This window comes from Taurulus bubalis, assembly GCF_910589615.1.
Source record: "Taurulus bubalis genome assembly, chromosome: 14".
Classification (NCBI taxonomy): domain Eukaryota; kingdom Metazoa; phylum Chordata; class Actinopteri; order Perciformes; family Cottidae; genus Taurulus; species Taurulus bubalis.
In genome coordinates, this window is record NC_136602.1 from 19,838,217 (window position 1) to 19,859,079 (window position 20,863).

The following is a 20,863-nucleotide window of genomic DNA, read 5'->3' on the forward strand; positions in this document are numbered from 1 at the left end:
TTCAGCCCATGACTGTCTCTCTCTTTCCACATTGATCCCTTTTTACAGCCTTTTCACACTAAGTACTTTAGCCTTATCTTCGCTGCCCCCACCTCGCCTGTCTCATACTCTACCCAATGATGCCGGCTGCCTATACGACAGCTAACACCCAGTATTAATTAAAATGTCATGCCTCCAAATCAATATAGTAAAACAGTTCAAACACAACTCATCGCCACTGCTGTGATAAGTGCTTTTGGGTGACAGGTAAGTAAGTGCAAAGAAAGAGATGCAGGAGAATGGTATGACGGAATTATCCAGAGCGAACATGTAACATTAAAATGTATGACCCCCCCCCACCACCGCCATGTGTTACTTCATCACTCACAATTGCAAATTATCCACACTGTCATGAAGTGTGCGCTGCGCTAAACTGACAGATCCATAAAGTCAGCAGCAACAGGCCAGGAGGCTCGACGCGAGAACTCTTTAGCTTCAGATGTCTGGCTGCAACGCGTTAAAAGTGACTAATGCACACTCATTTGGGAAGGAGGCTGTCAGAAGGGGGGATTTATCAGTGCTGCTAAAGTAGCTGCTATCCATCTGATTATGCTCGCGTTAACTCCGCTCTGTTAGGACGAGGATACACAAAAAGAAAAAAGGAGGCAGGTTATCGCTAAACTGTTTTCAGAGGACTTCTGTGACACAGGGTTTTAGCTTTTTTTGCCATAAAAAGTTCCCTTGAATGAAACCATTTTTTTCTTCTTCTCTCTCGCAATATTCCAACTATTATGAGTGACAAATGGGGTTTGATTCGAAACTTTGCGAGGCCGTACGTGTTCGTGCATACTCGCTGAAAGACATTGTTCAAAAGCAACGCTCTGGATATGGATAGAATGTGACAAATTCTGTCAGAGTAAATATGGTTTAATAAATGAATTAGCTTCATAAATAATGGCTGTAATGACATTTTAGGGGACAATAAGCCTCAGCGTTGTCAGGAAATAGTTGATGTATGAGTTTCATGCCTCAGCGGTTCCTCAAAATGAATAGGCTTGGGAAGATAGCAGGGGCCTGCAACCAGCCTATTTCCTCGAATTATCTACTTGTTGTCAATTTGCACAGTGGAATTACACATGCAAATTGGACTGCCTGCACAAACACCACTTGGAGATGATAAAAACAAATTAACAAAGGCTATAGAAGGAGGATTTATTTCACTGGCTAACCCAGGTCAAGCAATACATGTATTTTACAATTGTGTGTACCCAATTTTGGTGTAATTATATCAGCAAATTATTCTTTGTAATCTTATTATTTTCCCCCAACCTTCTCCTTACACACATAATTAACTTCCTTCATATCCTCGCCAAAAAAAGAGAAGAAAAATCAAGCTTGCCTGCATCAGAGCAACACAGTTTAATCTGATTTTGGGGGTTTGGTCCTCGTCACCTTCTTGCAGCTGCAGCCGAGAGGAAGGTGAGAGGTGGACAGTTTAGCGACACCGTTTAGTGTAACCGCTCGGTGAAGGAGCAGACGGATCTACAGAGCAGAAGTCACAATGTTAAAGTATAAATAATCGCCTCTTCACATCCTCCCTCATATTGGGGAGGAAATTAAGAGTCCCCGGACCTCCACGTTTGCTATTAGATATCTCATTTACTTTGTACACACAGTGCTAATCTGCACTAATGAATTCTGCCACACCAAGCCAGATCGAGATGACTTAAAATTATTACCACTTGCGAAGATATGCCTTTCCTCATTTAAAGCTCAATTTGGCTGGCTCGCAAAAACAGTCTGTCACAGTAAGATACTAATAATTAGGGTTTTAAGATGATTAGTTTATCTCTGTGCTCTTACAGTCCTGCCGCTTATCCGCCATGGCCAAAACTTAATAAGAGGCTCTAAGTTTTAAACAGCCAACTCCAAATTACCAAGAAATGACGGAAATAATGAACTGGAGCACATGCCAGGGAGAGAGAGCGAGAGGGAAAGACACAGAGATGGATGGCGGGAGAGCTGAGAGACATTAATTCAAGTGTGAAATAGAACACATAGTCGAGTAATCAATAAGGAAATGATTCAGACCTGTAATGCTGAAATTGTTTAGCATTAACAGGACTTTGTAACTCATTTTACCTTCAGAAGCTGCCGTGCTCATCAACTTGTCACACCAGTAATGGAAGTCACAATAATGCTGAGTGAGTGGTACCAGTTAGCGGGTTTCATATTTTAGAGGATGAGATCGAGATTTTGCATGTTCGAGATGACATGCAATATAGCGTAAGCCTTATCATCCCGGTTTAATAAGCACTGCATCTTGCAGAGCCGAACTGCGTGACTCTCTCTGGTCTTTGGGGTGCAGGAAGGTCAAGGAAAGAGCAAGGACTGCAGGGTTATTTTGTTAACATTTGGGCAACAAGACAGGGCTGGGCGTCAAAACCTCAATACCTTTTTTTTGTTCGCGACAAAAACGTATTAAAAACTAGCATTGAATGTCTTTAAAAAAAATTGTTGTCTTGTTACTGGTTTTCAGATTTTAGAGTGGCTGCAACTTAATATTTTTTTAATTCTCGATCAACCCGTCGATTTTCTTTTGAACTAAACCATCTCGTCTTTAAAACGTCAGAAATAGTGACTTATGCCAATCACAAGATCGCACCGACCACAATGGTGTCCTAGAGTATTTTGTTCTAGGACCCAAATAAGATTAAGTTGAAACTGAATGTAGTTTGTTTCAGGAGAAAGCAGCAAAATACTCTGAAAAGCTGGAGGAATGTTTGATTTGATAAATTGATTTAAATGATTACTCATTGGTCCATTTTGTTGCCAATTCATTTTGTGTTCATGGTTTAATGGTGTAACTGGCAGTTGTTTCAGTCACACCAGCTTTAAGTCACACCATTGGTGATTTTAGACTGTAGGTCATTGGTATAATGTCTATCCTGTCTAGATGCTTTACATTCGAGCCGTTTTGGCCTCTTACGTTGAATTCAAAGAATAGTAATTTATCAAAGAATACAAAAAACGTTTGTTGGCACCAAAATCACACTGAACCAGTATCGAATCCTTTTCACACAATTCAGTCCTGTCGAACCTCACCTGAGATACTTTTTTTCTTCCACAAAGTTCTTCTTCCCCACGCAGCGTCCAGCCTGCCTGGGCCTCTTGACCTTTATATATATATATATATATATATATATATATATATATATATATATATATATATATATATACACACACACACACACACACACACATATTGGTGCTATAGGTCTATATTGTGCGTTCATATGGCACACAAAATACAGGCTATAATTTATGTAGATTATTGGCTTTGCAATAAGATGCAACCAAAAGAAAGCCTAATGTGAATGAGTGTGAAAGAGCAATTTAAGGGTAGATGTGCCTGTGCCAGTGCCAGGGGCTATACAAGATTTGCATGCTAATCATTCTAATAATAATGTAATGCCCGGGGCGCTTTGAGCAAATTGCTAACCACTGGTCATAGAAGGCCGCTTATCTCGCCGAGAACATGACACAAATATAGGTTAACGTTCGAATGACTCCTGGTAATTCACGGACCTGTCAGCAGCCCAGCTCACCTCAATTAGAAATGCTCCACAACGGCCAGCTCTTGACTTTACTTCGCTGCACAGACTATTTTAGACAGTTGTATCTTCGGCGTCTATTTGGAGCTGTAAATGTCACGATAACCGAAAACGTTGCACCATAAAACCGCTCTGCTAGCCAAAAAAACAACCTCAAATTAAACCATTACTGCTAAACAGGGTGCTTAAAAAACAGCCAATGAGAGCTTTAGTTTAGCCCTCGTGCTCCGCTGCCCAGCATGTATAAATACGGTTCCGATTGGATCATATGCCGAACGTTCTGAGTTTTCAGCCAATCGCTGCTTGCGTATCATAAACGTCATCGTGTTTACCCGGAAATGAGAGCCCGCTCCGAAAAGCTGCTGTCAAAATCCCTAATTTACCCTTTTCTGATCAGTTTTAGTCCGGCCAAATAATACATTAACGTCTAATCTGACTGTAATCTGCTGACTCGGAATGTACAGCGGACTCTTGCCAAAAGGTTTCACCGAAGAAGACCTCAGTCCGAATGACGAGGAGGATGGCGTGGAGGAGAAGAAGGAGGGAGAGAAGCGTGAGGGCTCTGCAGAAAAGATGAGCTCTGCCGGGGAAAATTCATCAGTACCGGCGGCGGAGGCACAGTCGACTCACACTGCTAGTGATGCAGACAGTGATGCCGCGACAAGCAGTATGTCTGGTATATCCCAGGAAATGTGGCAAGTAAGTTACGTGGATTTGGTAAGCAGTAGCTAATATTAGCATCCATTCTGTGAACAACAAGCTAGCTGCAGTGTACTTGTGTTGTTGTTGTCTGTAAGGGCTACGTTCATCCTTAAAAAAAACACATTTCCAATAACAATTACAATTAATTTCCAATTCATGTTAAATCCCCAGTCCATTTTGGGCTATCAACATGTGAATAAACGGGTTTTGTCACCCTGTTGGTCTACATGTGTGTATCATAACATAATGTATGTACAACAGAGGTAGATCAAAGGCTGTGTGTGTGTGTGTGTGTGTGTGTGTGTGTGTGTGTGTGTGTGTGTGTGTGTGTGTGTGTGTGTAAGAAATTCCAGGATCTACGTAAGAAGAATGACGAGATGAAGACAATGAAGGGCCTTGCTGGACGGAGAAAGAAAAGAAGACCACATAAGAAAGGTGCCAGTGATAACACAATGCAAATGTGATGCGTGATACCGTCAGTTGATGTTGAGCCACAAGGGTTGCTTCTGTATGTATGTATGTATGTATGTATGTATGTATGTTTGTATGTATGTTGAGAAGTCCAGTGGGTAAAAGTTAAATCAGTTTTTATGAAAAATAATACAATAATAACACTCTCACCCATATAAGAATGTTAGTCCCCCGCCCCCTCTCTTAATACTGTATATAACAGAGCACCTTACTGGCCAACCTGTAATACTTGAAGACCTCTGTTAAGCTGATGCTTATTTGTATCAAAGTATCCTACAAACTTCTAACTGTGTGTCTTGTGTCAATCAACAGGAACAAAGAGCGAGGAACCCACAGAAACAAGGTACCACATTATTAATGCCCAACCAGTGAAACTAATTAATAAAACAAAAGATTCATGCAATTCTGCGCTGCCAGAATCAAAAGCTTGTAATGGCAGCCAAGTCTCAGATGTCAAAACGGCACGGCCACGAAATGACAACTTTCTTAAACAAAGAGAAAAGCAGTCATGATCGCTGTAATGGACGAGCTAACACAAACAAGTATGTATGCTGCCAGCTGACGCTCGTAACTAAATGACAGGATAGAATAACATGTCTAAAAACCTATTTTATGCTTTAGAAAAAGTAGTAGTAGACGTGATTTGTTGTCTGCCTGCAAGAAACGGATCATTTATGGTTAAATCCTTTGCTTAATCATCTATTTGTCATCAAGTTTGAATCATCAACCAGTGTGGCATCATAGCTGTACTACGTTGAGGGAACTTGAATGAGGCAGAATGTGCCAAAATGATCCCTTTTCACCAGCACTGATGGTGTTGCAATGCTGCGAGATGGACATATGGATTGTGATATCAGCATAGAGTGATAGAATGGTAGTTCGCCTCATCGCGGCGCCAGGCTGCATGTAACAAACATTAACTCACATTCTCTCTGTCAGCAGAGAGCGTAGGGAGGAGCGGGAGAAGCACTGGGACGATCTGAAGCAGCACTTTGGTGCAAACGATCGATTTCACCCCCCCGCATGTTCCAAACCCCCTCCGAAGGTAACAAAGACTGCTGCCTCCCAACTTATCTGCCGAGGTATAATACTGTCAGTCGTAGCTGTTCGTAACACCTTCCCATCCTTTGTGTTTCCGTGCCACTGTATCCCCTCATTGTTTTACATGATATGACATGTGGATTAGAAGAATCCTTACGCTTGCTCAACCTGACACTGAGATGAATATTAGGGATTATGTTTGGCTACATTTAGTGATAAGATTAGGATGAATCTCCTTTCGCGTGTGCCTGAGATTAAAGTGAAGTGTAGGTTTTTTTTTTCTGCACGAGACGTAATGAAAATCTAAATGTTGCTTGACAAAGAAGGGAGGGTTTGAGCACCTGATACAGTGGCTGTGGCTGCAGCTAGAGCACTTAAATTAATTGTTAGATAATAAATGGGCATGTGCCACTGCTGTGGAATTCATAATTGAAAGAAATTATAACTTTCTTTCTTTCATTCTGATACATTTCTGCACTTAAAGCTGAATGAACGCTTTGTGCAAAGGCTTGCAAATTGCCAATGAAGCAAAAAAATAATATTTGCAAGCTTGATGAACATTATAGCTGACCCAGTGAATGGGAGCTGTTCACATTTCAATTTGAAATCCTTTTAATGATTATTTTGGAGTATTTTGTGCTTAATTTATCTAAGAGCAGCATAAAATTGAGTTTTTGCTGATTTTAGCCTCCTTTTGAATAGGACAACTATGAAAGGATAAAAAGAAATGATTAACAAGCTGAATGAAACAGAACTTGTCACATCAACATAATGAGGGGGCTCCTTCATCCCTCGAATGCAGTTCCTTGTAATTAATATATCATATTTTTGTATTCTGCTAAGTCTTTCACACAGTCTCATTTGAGGAAAAAGCTGTCATAGCAACCAGATGTCATTAATTCATCTCCCAGCGTTTCTTCAGTGACCTTAAAAACATGTTTCATGGCACAAAGGATGATGGTCTGTCAGTTAGAGTTGTGCAATACAATAGACTATAATCGAGATCACAAGTCGGGTTGTATCAGTGTCGGCTTCAGTTTATATGCAGAGTAATAAACTATATAAAGTAAAATCAAGCAACTAGAGGTACGGAGAAAAGGATGATACTAATTCAGAGTTTTTTAGCCTGATAGCATCGCCCTCGTACTTTAACAGTAAAATCAAGGTCCTCAAACAATACATCAGAGAAGACACATTAATAATTACAGCCTCTTTCCAGAGTATTTTTCTTTTTAGCAAGATGACATTTTGGAGGCAGAATAAATCTGGTGCTCCATTTCGTCAGATAGGCTCATCACAGCAGAACTGCCTCGCCATCAGTAACCGGGGGCCTCTCTGCACCCCCGTCTGCTTAGGCCTGTAATGGAAATGTGTAATTAAAGAGTCACATTTATGTTTGGTAATCTCCTGTAGCATTTCTAAGATTCCCCCACTAATATCCAATCAAAAAGGTTTTCATTTGTGAAGGAAAATCTACATATTTGTAGTAATGGCAATCATATTAAAAATAAGGCCCTGGGGACTTTTGAAGTTACTCTTTGATTTTTTTTTTTCTCTCTCTCTCTCTACCCCTATTTCAAAAACGGAATTTCTTCCCCCCTCTTTTGCAGTCCGGCCTAGAAAAGAGCATAGAGACGGCCATAGCTGAAGGGAACATTGCAAAGGCGGAGGATATGAGCGACAGACTCGCCACTCGAGAGGTACGTTGTGCTGATAAGAGATCTTTGGGGGTGCTCCCGCTGTGACAAATTGGGCTAATGGATCCGTGGCCATTTCTGCTGCAAAGACATAGAGGAACAAAAACACACACGCAGACACCCACCATTCAGTCCTGCAGCCCTTTTCCATTGAGTTAATGGAAAGCCCTCCCCTTAGTTTTGAAGTGCTGCAGTGTCTAAAGGACTTTTGGCTCTGCTTTTTAATGAAGGGTACATTGCTTTCAAGCCAACTGTTAAATCATTCTCCAGGTAAGAGTTTCATACCTTTGAAGTGTACATGTCCCTAAATGCAGTGCCTGAAGTTTTGTAACTAACCGCCTTGGCAGGCATCAAGGATCAAGTGGTTTGAAACTAATTTAGCATAAAATGTAGCCCGCACACACATGTAATTGGGGCTAAAAAGACATACAGCTGCGGTGTTACTTCTCCACCGGGGGAATCGCCGTACTTGGAGCATCAAAGTTAAACTTCTTTGTTTCATGATGCATGTTGCTCACAGCATCCCATAAGCCTTTTCATTTTGTAATAATAGCAACACAGACGCGTGTAACACTCTGGGCTGAGGTTTCATTGTTGGATTGCGATAAAGTTGCAAAGAAGACTGGGCTGCTGGTTCAGGAGATATTCCACCTCAACATGGAAACACAGGAGTCTCCCATATAATGTAAAGTCCCTATACCGTGCTATATGTTTATGTTTTGGCCACCAGGTAAGAAATCCTATTTTGTCAGTATAATACGCAGAAGCCTATGTTGCCGATGCTGTGGAGAAGAAGCGAGTCAGAGAGTTCATTCTAAACGTTAAATTGTGACAGTTGCCGTAGCTGCTGAATTCTTTCCAAAGATTAATCAATAATCTAAAAACGTAATTGACTTTCTGGCAGAGAGATGAGAAAATAAATATGACTGTCATGTCTGCACACTAAATATGAAGCGAGAGCCAGAAGCCAGTTAGCTTAGCTTAGCATAAAGACTGGAAACAGAGGGTAAATAGCTAGTTAAGCTCTGTAGGAAGGGAACAAAACAGCACCTCAAAATGTTTTGTGCAAAAAATATGTTTCTCATCGATATTCGTCGTAGGAGTTATATTCAACTTCTTTCCTTGTGTTTTATTTGTAATGTCCAACGGCTTATACCTTTTTGACATTTTATCAAAGAACCTGGGTTCATGTCTTTTGCACTGATGCAGGGACGCCTCACAACAGCATCCTTCACTTCAACTATACTAGAACACTGCGACAGTAAATAAAAAATCACAGTAGAGAACATTATCTGACCTTCAGACTACAGATGTGTCATCCAAAAAGATGATATTCAGTCAGTGAAGCGTTTAAGCCTCACCCTCTCGAATGAATAAGTGGGCTCCAACAACAGGGATCTGTGTTGAGAAATAAAAAAAATAAAAAGCTGCGGTTGTACTATTCATTGAATTGGCACTACATGCGTGGCCCCGGTATCTCCAGTGTGTAATGGACATTAGTGTGTAGCATCAGAGCCCTTATATTCCCATCTTAACCGCTCGCAGAGTGGTCAAATATGGGGAAGTTAAATGAAAGCTCTAGTGAGTGGCACCTGCGCTGTACTTTGAGAAAGCCTCTTAGAGCGCCGGTGGATTGTTTTTTTAGCCTGAGCCGAGGTTCTCGCCTCCCTGGCACCTGCCTCGCGTCTTGCCAGAACCGTGATGGGAACGTGACAGCAGGCTGGCAGCCGCGACGCATTGTTTAGCAGCGATAACTTCATTTCACGAGATTCGAGTCAATTGACCGCTTTGAAATCCCCAAAGACGTAAAGTTCTTTATCGTTCAATTTTGAATGCAAAGAAAAGGCTTTTGCTGAATATAAGGGGAAGGGGAGAGGAAGAGGCAGCTAAAAGGGAAAACAAGTTTGATGGAATCTGAATCAGTTAGAAAGGATTATATAATATCTTAAACGATGCAGCCTGTAATGCAGATAGCATTAAGACCAATGTTTGTTTACAGGAGCACTCTGACAAACATTTAGCGGATCAATAATCCCCGCTGTGGCCAGAATCAATTTCAAGGTTATAATTGAGTGCCTCATTTGGTACGGAATGGCTTAGATGTTTAATTTGTTTACGGTCATAACACCAAGACATGATTGTGGCAGGCTTTTCACCGGAAGAATAGGAACAGGTTTTCTTCGCGAAAAATGCAAAAGCATTTCGACAGCTGTGAAGAACTAAAGAGGCCTGTTTGTCCCTCCAGGCATTGTTTTGTGAAGAAAATGCTGGTACATGTTGGATGACAATGTTTCAGTGTATTTTCATCCTCAATCTAACGCTTTCCCACTTATCTCCTCAAAGCAAAGGGAAATGGAAGGAAGATAGAGCGCTCGCTGTCAGAATAACCCCTTTTATGCGACAAATGTTTGTTTCTGCTGCTTTTGGCTCCCTCAAATCAATTAATGATTTCCATTTGCTCCACTTTCTTCTTTTTAATCTGAACATTAAAACAATTTGGTAAAAACCTGTTTTGAAGGCTCCTTACAAATTCAGAGATATGTGTTCTTTCATCTGTCAAACTTCTGAGAAGCGCTGCTCGTATATTGCAGGTTGGTGTTTTTTATTCTCATTACAGTTTTTAAATATTTCCCAAGGCTGTAAGTCTTTGTTTTAGATGAATTCATGGAGACATGCTCCGCTTTTAAGTGAAAGTATTAACGCGCCCGAAGACGGCGCAATGAAATCACATCCCCTTTTCGGTACCAAAATATTATTTATGTCTACATTGCTTAGACAAAGCTCCCTAATGTATTCCTTTTAAACTGTGCAGATAGGGTGTCTTTTCTCATAAAGATGTCTGTTGATCCTTCTCAACGCGTTTAGATTTCCTTTCACACGCCTTAGAAGACACCAAATAATGTACAAAGCTTCCTGCCTCTAAAGTAGTCCTCGTAGTTCAGTAGATTAAAAGGTGCAAGTCCTCAAATGAAGAAGACTGTGTCTCCACCCATTGATTGCTGCACATTATGTTGCACTGCATCTGGGCTAATCAATGCAGTAATTGGCATAACGTAGAGTGACTGACGCATGTGGGAGGCTCGTGGCATGTGGCATCCAGCAGCTCGTACTGGACGGATTGATTTTTGCAGCTATATTCCCGGTAAATGAGAGCAAAGTGGTGATGACTCATCAGTACTGCACAGCACAGTGGGACTTCCTCTGTCATCTAACGTGTGGTGTGACCTGTAGGAACATGGGGAATGGTTTGGTTCAGTACGCACACAAAATACACAAGTATCTTAATAGTTGTACAGCTGTTTTAAAAACTGCAGTAGATTCCGGGTATCTCAGGTTATCTGCTAAACTGTTTCACATTTTAGGATTTTGATCCAGTAGATCCACAGCTATGAATATGGGCTGAATTTTGATTGTGCCAAGTATTATACCTAAGCTGCTCTTTAGCACGCTCAAACCACTTAAAATAGTCCGTTTTAGGCTCCTGACCGCTGCTAGGGTTAGGGTGCTTGCCAGCAGGTGAAAGCCAACCCAGGTTCACTCTTGTTTTGGAACACGCTTTGTCTGCTTGCCGTTTTTTCCTCAGTGTATTTGCAGTTTTTCGGCCCTATGAACGCCATTTTTGTAGGGTCTTCTTGGATGCCTGCTTACAATCTGGTACCTGGTCGCTACGTTTTTTTTTTATAGAGGTTGATGCCCAGAATCGTCTCCAACACAGTAAAGTAAGAAAATCCAGTCTCTGTAGATACGGACACCACACACTGCTTTCTAGTGGGTCATAAGTCTGCCTTTAACCATTTGACCATTTATTCATACTTAAATAGTTTTTTTTGTTATCAAATATGTAATGTATCATTATTTTGTGCGAGCAGTAAGCCGGTCTGTTGCTGCTCATAAATACCATGGTAGCATAAATTACCTGCACAGTGAATCATAGCATATCATATTTGCATTTTTTAGATCGGCATTAGACTTCTGGACAAGCATAAGCATGACATGACCATAATAAGGTAGCCTAAATATCTAGATCTTCGATTGTTCATTGTTTAATGTTTGAGGCAAAACTATTTTGTAATCGATGTCGACGGAAACATTTTGAACAAACAAAGCCAAATCATCAGCAAAGAGAAAATGTTCTCAATCAACTGCAATATATTATTTACATATATTCAAAAGAGTAACGGTCCTAAGATTGATCCTTGCAGAACTCCATGTGACCAGTCCTTGTTTGTATCCGCTGCTATTTATATCTACAAACTGAAATCGATTACCTGGGTCATCACCCCTAGTGGCCAGATATTTACTGCATCAAGTTAAGTAATGTACTGTATGAACAGTCTTTTTGAAGGTCCATCAGAAACAGATGATATTCTGAACCCGGATTGGTGTTGCCAACACATTTTTTGACTAAACATATGATGATCCCATGCAGAGAGAATTCGTATTGGGGTCTTCATTGAGCTGTCCCAAAATCAAAATAACATGTACAGTTCTTTCTTCGTCACACTAATTAACCTTCTCATTGTAGTATTTCATACTACATCGTGCTCACAACAACTAATTTCTCCCTAGCGCTTTTCTTTTTAAAACACAGAACCACCTCTCTCTTTTGAAATAGTCAGGAGCTGTACTTTATATATAGTAAGTGGGCATATTTCACCACAAAAGACTGTCACGGCATGTTAGAGTTTACAGTTCCCCCATAGCACTCATCACAGCTATTAGAGTGGCATTACCACTTCAAAACAGAAAGTCTCTTAGTTTCGAACAATAGGGGGTGTCAAGTCCATTTCATTACTTCTAGGCGCTAAAGAATATGAAAAATAAAAAGTAGTTGCATGGCTGCTGGCTTCTCCTGAACCAAGGCGAAAGAAGTAGGCCCGCAAATTGCACTACAAACAAAGAAATATGTATGTTTTTAAAAGGCAATTTATATTTTCAGTCTATACAGTGAAAAAGTGCTTGGCACAATGGACGATCAGTGGATTCAAGACATAGTGCTGAGACGTAATACACAGAGTAGCTGTAAACGATATAAAGGATCAACCACGCTGCCAACAGACTCAGTCAGTTGGAAATGGGCCTCAGATTGTGAACCTATTGGAAAGGGATGATCACATGATGGGCTCATGGATGTTTAAAGTTCACCTCATGGTTGTATTCATAAAGCCTTGAATTCAGGTGCACTGCCCTTTGAGCCATGAATGAAACCGTTTCTCTCCATTCTTCTGCTGTACTAGTGATGCTTTCATTATTGAGGTAATGGAACACACTGAAGGGCAAAAGGAAAAAGGCAACAGAGACTGTGCACTTCTGTCCAAAGTGCTGACAAAAGGCTCTGGATATGTTTACATGCTCTGTGAAGTCGTCATTATAACACGATGTTATTGTCATGAGCAACTTTCTCAGGGAAATGCCCGGCTAACTGTTCTATTGCTTCTGCACAGCAACGTCTCACATGACCTTTTTGTGGTGGGAAGTCTTGACAATTTAAATGATCATCTCTGAGAAACCTGATGTTGCTCTGTCAGAGAAGAGAGGCCGAACACTTTGCTTTTTTTGTCTTTTGTCCAGTTGTTTCTGACATTTCCCCCAGAATTAAATAATAAATGGTATGTTACAGTATAAAATCCCACGCATATCGTATTGAGTTGTGCGTAGTACTGCTGTTCGTTGTGCCCGTTGGCTCAACAACCCCTAATCTAGCCTCATTTTGGACCAGTGGCTTCCTGTCCTCTGGACCTGTCTTTAGACCCCCGTTTAAACCGAGATTAACCTGTTCAGCCTAATCTGTTTAAAAAGTGCCCCCCCCCCCCCCCCTAATTGGTAGATCACTTCATAAACAATACTTAACCTGATGAGTATGCATTAACAAGAGGCATTTATGGTTTCTGCAGTGTTTGAACTGGTTATAATATCCCTTCATTATGTCCCAGCTTGTATTTCAATCGGAGCGGCAGCTGAAAGGAAAAGCCCCACTGTCCTTGAAATCTACCCTTTGGAAAGCCTCGCTTAAATGCTGTGAAACAAAGGTGTCGCGGCATTTTGTCGGAGGAGACATGGTGGCTTAGTCGAAACAAAGAGCTGAACTAAGAGCGTTTCATGATATTTATATTATTTAGCACCTTTCTTTTTTCTTCTCCTTGCCACCTTCTCCCTGCCATGCCCCGTGTTTTGTAATCAAAAAATTAATGAGCAGCGCTTTTGTTGGAAAGTGGGCTTTATCAGATTGTGAGTCTCCCCGCCCCTCATCGCTCCCCCCCACCCCCCCACAGGCCACGTCGCAGAGAGTTTAGGGAAACTCTCCTCTTTGTTCATTTTTCCTTCAGCATAAGCAATTTATCACTGAATGAACTTTTATTGTATCTCTGGATGACTCACATAAAATTTTCGCCCATTAATTTTGAAATGGGTACTAAGCTTTTATCAAATGCCTGGGAATCTCATTTGGATTATTGTATTTCATTAATTACTTGATAGACAAAGCATACTTTTCAATGTAGATTTGTGTGCTGTTTAATTAATTAGCATGTTTTCTCTTTTAATTAAAGCCATTTTTTTTTATAAATTAAAGCCCACAGCAAAACACATATATAATTTGTTTGTAATTAGGCCTTAATTGGTGGTAGTGGAAGCTTAGCACCCTCGGTTTCTTTTTTCATGATTGCCATTTTATTGCCAGTCACTCAGTAATTAAACTGTTTTTTCTAATTAGCTTATAAAACTGTTGATGGCATATTATTGTAAGTGTGAGTTCAAAGCTTGCTAATAAGCCTACCCTACTCAGAAGAGGCAAGATAATGGAATGTGCACAAAGCAGGCGAACTTTTGGAGATTTCTTTATTTATTTTTTTGTCTACTCCCTAAAGATGTCATGTCATGTGTATCTCGCATCAGATTACTAAGAGAGAAAAATGTCGACATAGCGCTTTTACTGTGCCTTCCCTGGAGTGGCTTTCTTTTCGCTTGCCATGTAATTCTGTTTGTCAAAGTGGAGGCAGGATTATATGAAGCAACATGGATGTGTCGGGTTTGGACTGTTTGTTCATGCTTTCCTTTTACACTTTGTTTAACGCTGCTGCCGACTCAAGTATTGAAGCAGAGAAATACAAGTTACCATTAAAGTCGTAAGCGCAGCTGCAGAGATTAGTCACCTGACCAGTGGATGTACTAGTACACTACTGTACTTACACAGTTGAAGTACTTTCATCGCGCACACTAATTAATATTCACCATTCTTTTTGTTTCACGTCATGCCACTTCATACTTTGACCATATTCGAAAGACAAATGTACTTTTTACTCCACTATATTTATACACAGCTCTTCTTAGTTTAGTTCATATTAAGAATTTTCCATGCAACACGTATGATAATCTGATGAAATATGAGGCATTATTATATATTAAACTACCCAGTAGTGTAGTAAATATGAGCTGAAACAAAAAGTATATTAATCGATTTAGTCGGTCGACAGAAAAGGAATCTGCAACTATTTTGATGGCGGATTAATCCTTTAATACATTTTCCCAGCAAAGATTGCTCTTTTTCTTTTTTTTTAATAAGTTGATAAACGAAAAAAAATAAGCTTTTGAAAGATGTCACTGGGGAATTTTAATGGACATTTCTCACTATTTATTGATGTTGTTGGTCCAAACCATTAATCGATTAAACAATTGGTAGACTAATCAGTAGTGGCAATATCTACATATTCATATTTACATTTCAGTACTTCAGCAAGGTTTTGCAACTTTAACTTGAGTAAAGAATCTGAATGTTTCCTCCGCTACTTGGATGAGTAACAACTTTGCTAACGCTTTAGTAGATTAGTTGTTCTTTAGACCCCGTGAGGTCTGCATGTTCACTGTGAATCACATCTATTGTCTCACAGGAGACCTCAAAGTGCTTGATTGCCATTCTTTGTGTTTACTCCAGTCTATCACTTTACTTGTGTCAAAATGAACTAGCTGAATGGAGCTCTGCCTCCTTCCTCTTTAATGCGATCCGGGTGGTATTGATTGACCTCTCGACCTTTTGACCTTCCCGATGTCACTGCGGCGCTGGGGCTTTGCGGCCCAGGAACACATTTCTCTTCCTCCGCCTCAGTTCGAACAAATTACGCTGAAATAACACACAAGCTGCCTAATCTGATATTCATTCCTTTCTTATATAGCCCTGCTTTCCCAAAGTTGACTAAGGCCACATTATTTAGGCATTAAGGTAGTGTGATAAGGGAATTAGGCTGGTCATTAATCGTTTACACGTCAAATGCAGCAGAGCAGCTCGGGGAGGTGATTTAGCGAGGCAAAGCCATATAGCCCTTGTTAATCCACCTCTCACACGTTTTAATTGGAAGAGGCTTCCTGGATAGTAAATTTATGAATGGGTTTAAGGCCATTTCTTCCTTAAAGCCATCATTTATTTCGTATTGTTAATAGGAGCTTTAACACTTTATCCGCACAGAGATGTATTTTCTCCTCTTTCATTCAGCTATTGTCTTTTTGCACTTGCTGTTTAATTGCCACAGTGTTTTTGTGAAGCCTGTGCTGCTCATAAAGACTTCCTAATGCTTCTTTTCTTCGTCAAACACCTCAGAAATGATGCAATGGAGCAGACGCACATGACTGCAGAGTGTGAAACTGTCATTAAGATAGACTTGCTTTATCTTGTGTATGGCTTATACAGCAGCAATGCAGAAGGCTTTTTTTTGTATTAAGGCCCCATGTTTGGGTCTCTACTTGAGTCTCCATGACGACCCAAACATGAATGAACAGAAAACGGTACTATTGACTTAACCCTCCTAGTGGCCCTAAGCTGCTGCTGCTGCAGTGCCAGCATTGTGCATGATGATTTTTCTTTTGCCCTCAAATCTTCCAAAGGTCAGAGTATTAATCCTCTGAATAAACCTTGTTTTTAGCAGGGCTGTGCCCAGGCCACACAGGAGAGGGACAAACACACGGCACAGAAACACGGCTGTGATGGACACTTAATTGTATATTTACACGTGGTGGAGTGGAAGAATTGCATTTTTAAGGAGCCACACAAACAAAGAGCACATGAGGTTTCCCGTCTCCTGCTTTGTGCTTTCATTCTTATTTTTCCCCCCAGCCTCTGATGTGAAAGGATTTGGCACTAAGATGCACGCAAGGGGAGGAGGGTGTGTGGGGCGTAGGGGGGGTGTGGGAGGGATGGAAGAAAAAAATCCTGAAAAGTGGATCAAAAAAAGTAAATGAAAAATAATGTCATATTACTGAAAATATGAGAGGCTAATTTGTGCCGACTTTTTGCTAATTTTGTTCTCGCCACAGAAAGAGGAGCCGTCACCTGCTCGGCGCCACCGCGCTGACAGTGCCAGTGATCCATGAAATAAGCTGCCGCTGGCTTTGTTCAGATAAGAATGAACAAATCTGCACAATGTACTGCTCTCGGAATCTCATTTTCATACTTGCATGCAGGCTAAAAGAAATAAGCTGTTTGCAGGCTTGATTAATCAGACATTTGAGGTTTTTTTTGTCTCTTTGATCTGTTCTGTCTCCTAGGTAACTTGGTTGACATTAATGTTGAGCCTCAGTAAAGACAATCAGGGACTGGAGACTAAACTGATAAAAAAAAAAAAAAAAAAAGGGAAAAGCCCTTTAATGCTTTAAATATAGTAAACGCTATGTTGTGAATTTAAAAGAGGGCGAACTGAGGGGCACGGGAGTGGGTTTTAATTTAGCTTTCGGAATGTTTGGGAAGGCGTGTTTTCCAGACCTTTTGCATTTCAAATGCAACCCCACAGGAGAGCAGGTTAATGTGGGTAATCCTGGTGTCGAAAAAAAGAAACGGCTCTGGCTGTAAATCTCCAAATGAAACCATTTAGCATCACAATTTCATTTGATTTGCTCCCAGAATTAGCTAAAGTGTTTTTTTTTCTCTTTTTTTTCAAACAAACAGAGAGCAGGAGCTGCTCTCAGATTTGTCAACAATTGAATAAACGTCTGGTCTATAATCTGAGCATTTAGCACCTCCAGCCCTCCATCAAGGAGCAGGGATAAAAACCATGGTGTGGTTTTATCTGCTTGCAAATCTGCTGCAAAATGTAAGAGCATGTCACCCGCTATAACTCTCTTTGAGGGGGGAAAACATGATTTGAGGAATTTAAAACCTATAAAATGGCAAAGAACTGGAGAGCTGTCATAGTATGTACGCTTCAGGTTATGCAGACGCTTTCACAAATCTTCCAGTGACTGTATAGATGAATGCCTTGAGGGCCCAGCCGGAGCCCAGTACTTGCAGCCAGCCGAAGCCCTTATCTTAAATCCAAGCAAAGTACCATTAATCTTTTTGAAAGACCTTTATGGCTTTTAATGTATCCCAAATTAGAACATTTTACACCCTTGGTTCCTGAAATATGGTGATAAAAAGCCTTTAGAGTTTAATTTTTCCTGCCTGCTCGCTCTGACCTGCTTAATCCCAGCATGCATTAGGAGATATTTTAGTTTCAGTCTTTCTAATAAAGTTTATCCCACTTAATTATAATTGAAACATTTTTTTTTTCCAGCAGGTCTTTTTTTTTCCTTTCTTTTTTTCTTCTTCAAGTGGCGCAGTGGTGGCACATTTCTTCATTACCTTAAGACTCCCCTCCTCCTCCCGCTTGATTGTACTACGAATATTACAGAGAATTACCCAAAGGTTGAGAGAAATTGTTCCAAGTTGTTTATCAAAGTTCTCCTTTGCTTGAATAATAAACCTATCTCAGGAGTGACAGAGGAGGCAGGCTTTTCCCCTTTGTTTCCCGTGCTTCTGTGTGACTGGGGTTATTGGGATTATTCTGCTTCACAATACATACGTCCTCCACGGGATTTGAATGTTTGCCTCTTGCAGTCACGGTCATTCTCTTCACTTCTGATTTCAGGGACTGCCGACAGTTCTCCGAACAGAAATAAAAGTCTCCTTTACACTGGTGGCGATGAGTGAAAAATGCCAGAGCAAAAGGTTTTTGAGACTGAGGGCAAAATGGCAAAATGCTGAATGTCATTTCTCATTGTTTTATTTATTCATTCCCTTATTTCATTTACACATTAAACAAGAAAAAAAAAAGTAATCAAATAGAAACAATGTGCGGGAGAGAGGGAGTTTTAAAATAGGACCTCCTCTTAAAACGCCTCAAACAAAAGGCAAAATAGATCAGAGTCATTTTAATAAACGGAATCTCCTTTAATTTATTGAGCTACGGAACAATTACACATTGTCCTGCATCTCTGTTTTTTACGAGACATGTTTCAGATTTTAAACAGTTTCTAAAAAAAAAACATACAGGAAGTACTTCAGAACTACTGGTTGTTTTCATTATTGATTAATCTGCCAATTATTTTCCTAATTTATCGTTTGGTCTCGAAAATAGTAAAAAAAATTGTCTTCAAATGTCTTGTTTTTTCTGACCAACAGCCCAATACCCAAATGTATTACATTAACTATAGAAGAACACTAGAGAAAACTAGCAGATAGTAATACTTGAGAAGATGGCCTTGCCTTTTTTTTTTTTTTTCTTGAACTAACGAGGTAAATGATGAATTGGTTATCAACTCTGTGGAGTTGATTAAGCGTGCCTTAGAGGAGAGGGACTGCTTTTCGTATTATTGCATTTGGAGAGTAAACCGTTATCAAACTGAACTTCCACGTTTTTCAGGATACTGTGAAAACCAAGCCAAACAATGTACATAATAATTATATATAAAAAAAATGGCATGATGTGATCATTACGCGTGTCTAATTTCCTGATATTACTCTTCACTTGTTCTACGTTTTCCCCATGCTGCTGCTTCATCTGGTTGCATCACGTTTAATGCACGGGTTCGTATACACCCTTATGCAAGAGTTACTTTGTGTGACGTACTGTATGTTAAAATGTGTTCAGCTCTGGGTTAGCAGGACGGCATTCATGTGTCGTTGAGCCCGTTGCCGCGGTGCGGAGGAGGCAGCGCGGGGAAGCAGACGCTGACGAGAAGCCGCCCTGTCACATCAGTCAGAGAGGCTTTTTCTCGCCACGGACTGATTTCCATTCTCTAACGGGCCTCTCCTCTGTCTGCCTCTAAATAGCTGGCCGTGAAAATCGCTCAAGCCGCTGATTGCCGTGACTTCGTGCAATGCAAACAGGAAGAGGAAGCTTTGAGGGCAGCGCAGAAAAGGAAGGACCAAATAGCCTGGGGGTAGGATGTCTCTCTCTCCTCTCTGTCTCTCTGTCTCTCTCTCCTCTCTGTCTCTCTGTCTCTCTCTCTTTCTGTGTCTCTCTCTTTCTGTGTGTCTCTCTCTGTGTTTGTGTTTTCCATCACATCTGCCTTTAACACTCTGGGCTCGAGCACAGTTACGATACAGCGACTGAAAAACTGGCATTAGCTGGACTTTGAATGAATCCTCACGCAGAGATTGAAGTTGACAGCTGAAATGTATTCATAGAGGGTTCAGTCACTCAATTTCTTTCTTTTTCTTCTTCTGCTTGCAGGTTTGAGGCTAAGAGACGATGGGAAACCAAAAGCAACATGGGCTTCATGTGACAAACACGGAGGAGAACCACTGGTTGTTTTTAGTTTGAGTTTTCTAAGTTAATTTGATAAAAGCAGTGTTTTTCTTTTTTTTTTTGGCAAACTGATCCTGTTTCTTTTTTATTCTCTTTGTATATTTTGAAGACTTGAGTGTGATATCGGGGGGGGGGGGGGGGGGGGGGGCACAGTTGGCTGAGGAAAAAGCAATCCAGAGGGTACGAGAGTGAGAGAAAATTATGGAGCATTCAAATTAATTCCTAAGGCGCCCATTGGTGTCTGCATTGTGTTATTTTTCATTACATTTCAGTGATTTAAGTGTTCTGGCCTTTTTTCTCCCCCCTCCTTCCCCCTTCTCAAATTAAATCTGGTGTACATTACTGGATGATGCGTTTATTTATTGCTGTAAAGTGGGTTAATCATGAAGGCGCTCCTTTTCTTCTTCCAAGGGAGAGAAAGGAAAGATTAGGGCCCTAATGCAATGTACAGGATAATGTGCGATAGGATTTGGGAGAAGAAAATGAAATTTGGCTGCTGTAAACAGTGTGTGAGCAGTTGTAAACTGGAAGTTGAGTGAACGTTTTGGGCGGGGGGGGGCTTGAGACATGAAACGGAGGCTTTGCTGTTGGCCCTCGCCCATGTTGGGAGACAAGCTATTGTTTCTCATCCCGAACAAGAGGCCCGCGCTGCATCTCCAAGCCTCCGCTCGCTGCTCATTGTGCGATGAGCTCTCTTCAGCATCTGTAAACTCCTCGATTCCTCTCGCCGTCACTTTGATCTTTTTCGATCTGCAGCGTTTTGCCTCCGCGGTCGCTCACGCTGGATTCAGATTCCAGGAAGTGT

General features: G+C 40.8%; 1 protein-coding gene across 2 annotated transcripts; it reads left to right on the plus strand.

Annotated features, from left to right (window-relative positions):
- Positions 1-4,049: 4,049 nt before the first annotated feature.
- fam204a (family with sequence similarity 204 member A) lies at positions 4,050-20,168 on the plus strand (the record flags this gene model as incomplete). 2 transcript variants are annotated; one of them, XM_079229623.1, is made up of 7 exons in its annotated part: positions 4,050-4,292; positions 4,640-4,730; positions 5,079-5,109; positions 5,706-5,811; positions 7,418-7,507; positions 19,581-19,690; positions 19,984-20,168. In XM_079229623.1, 7 exons carry the CDS (start codon positions 4,050-4,052, stop codon positions 20,033-20,035), a joined length of 723 nt encoding a protein of 240 aa, XP_079085749.1. In that variant the 3' UTR covers positions 20,036-20,168. The 2 variants fall into 2 exon arrangements, with proteins under 2 accessions (XP_079085749.1, XP_079085750.1); XM_079229624.1 differs by having other exon boundaries at positions 5,709-5,811.
- Positions 20,169-20,863: the final 695 nt, after the last annotated feature.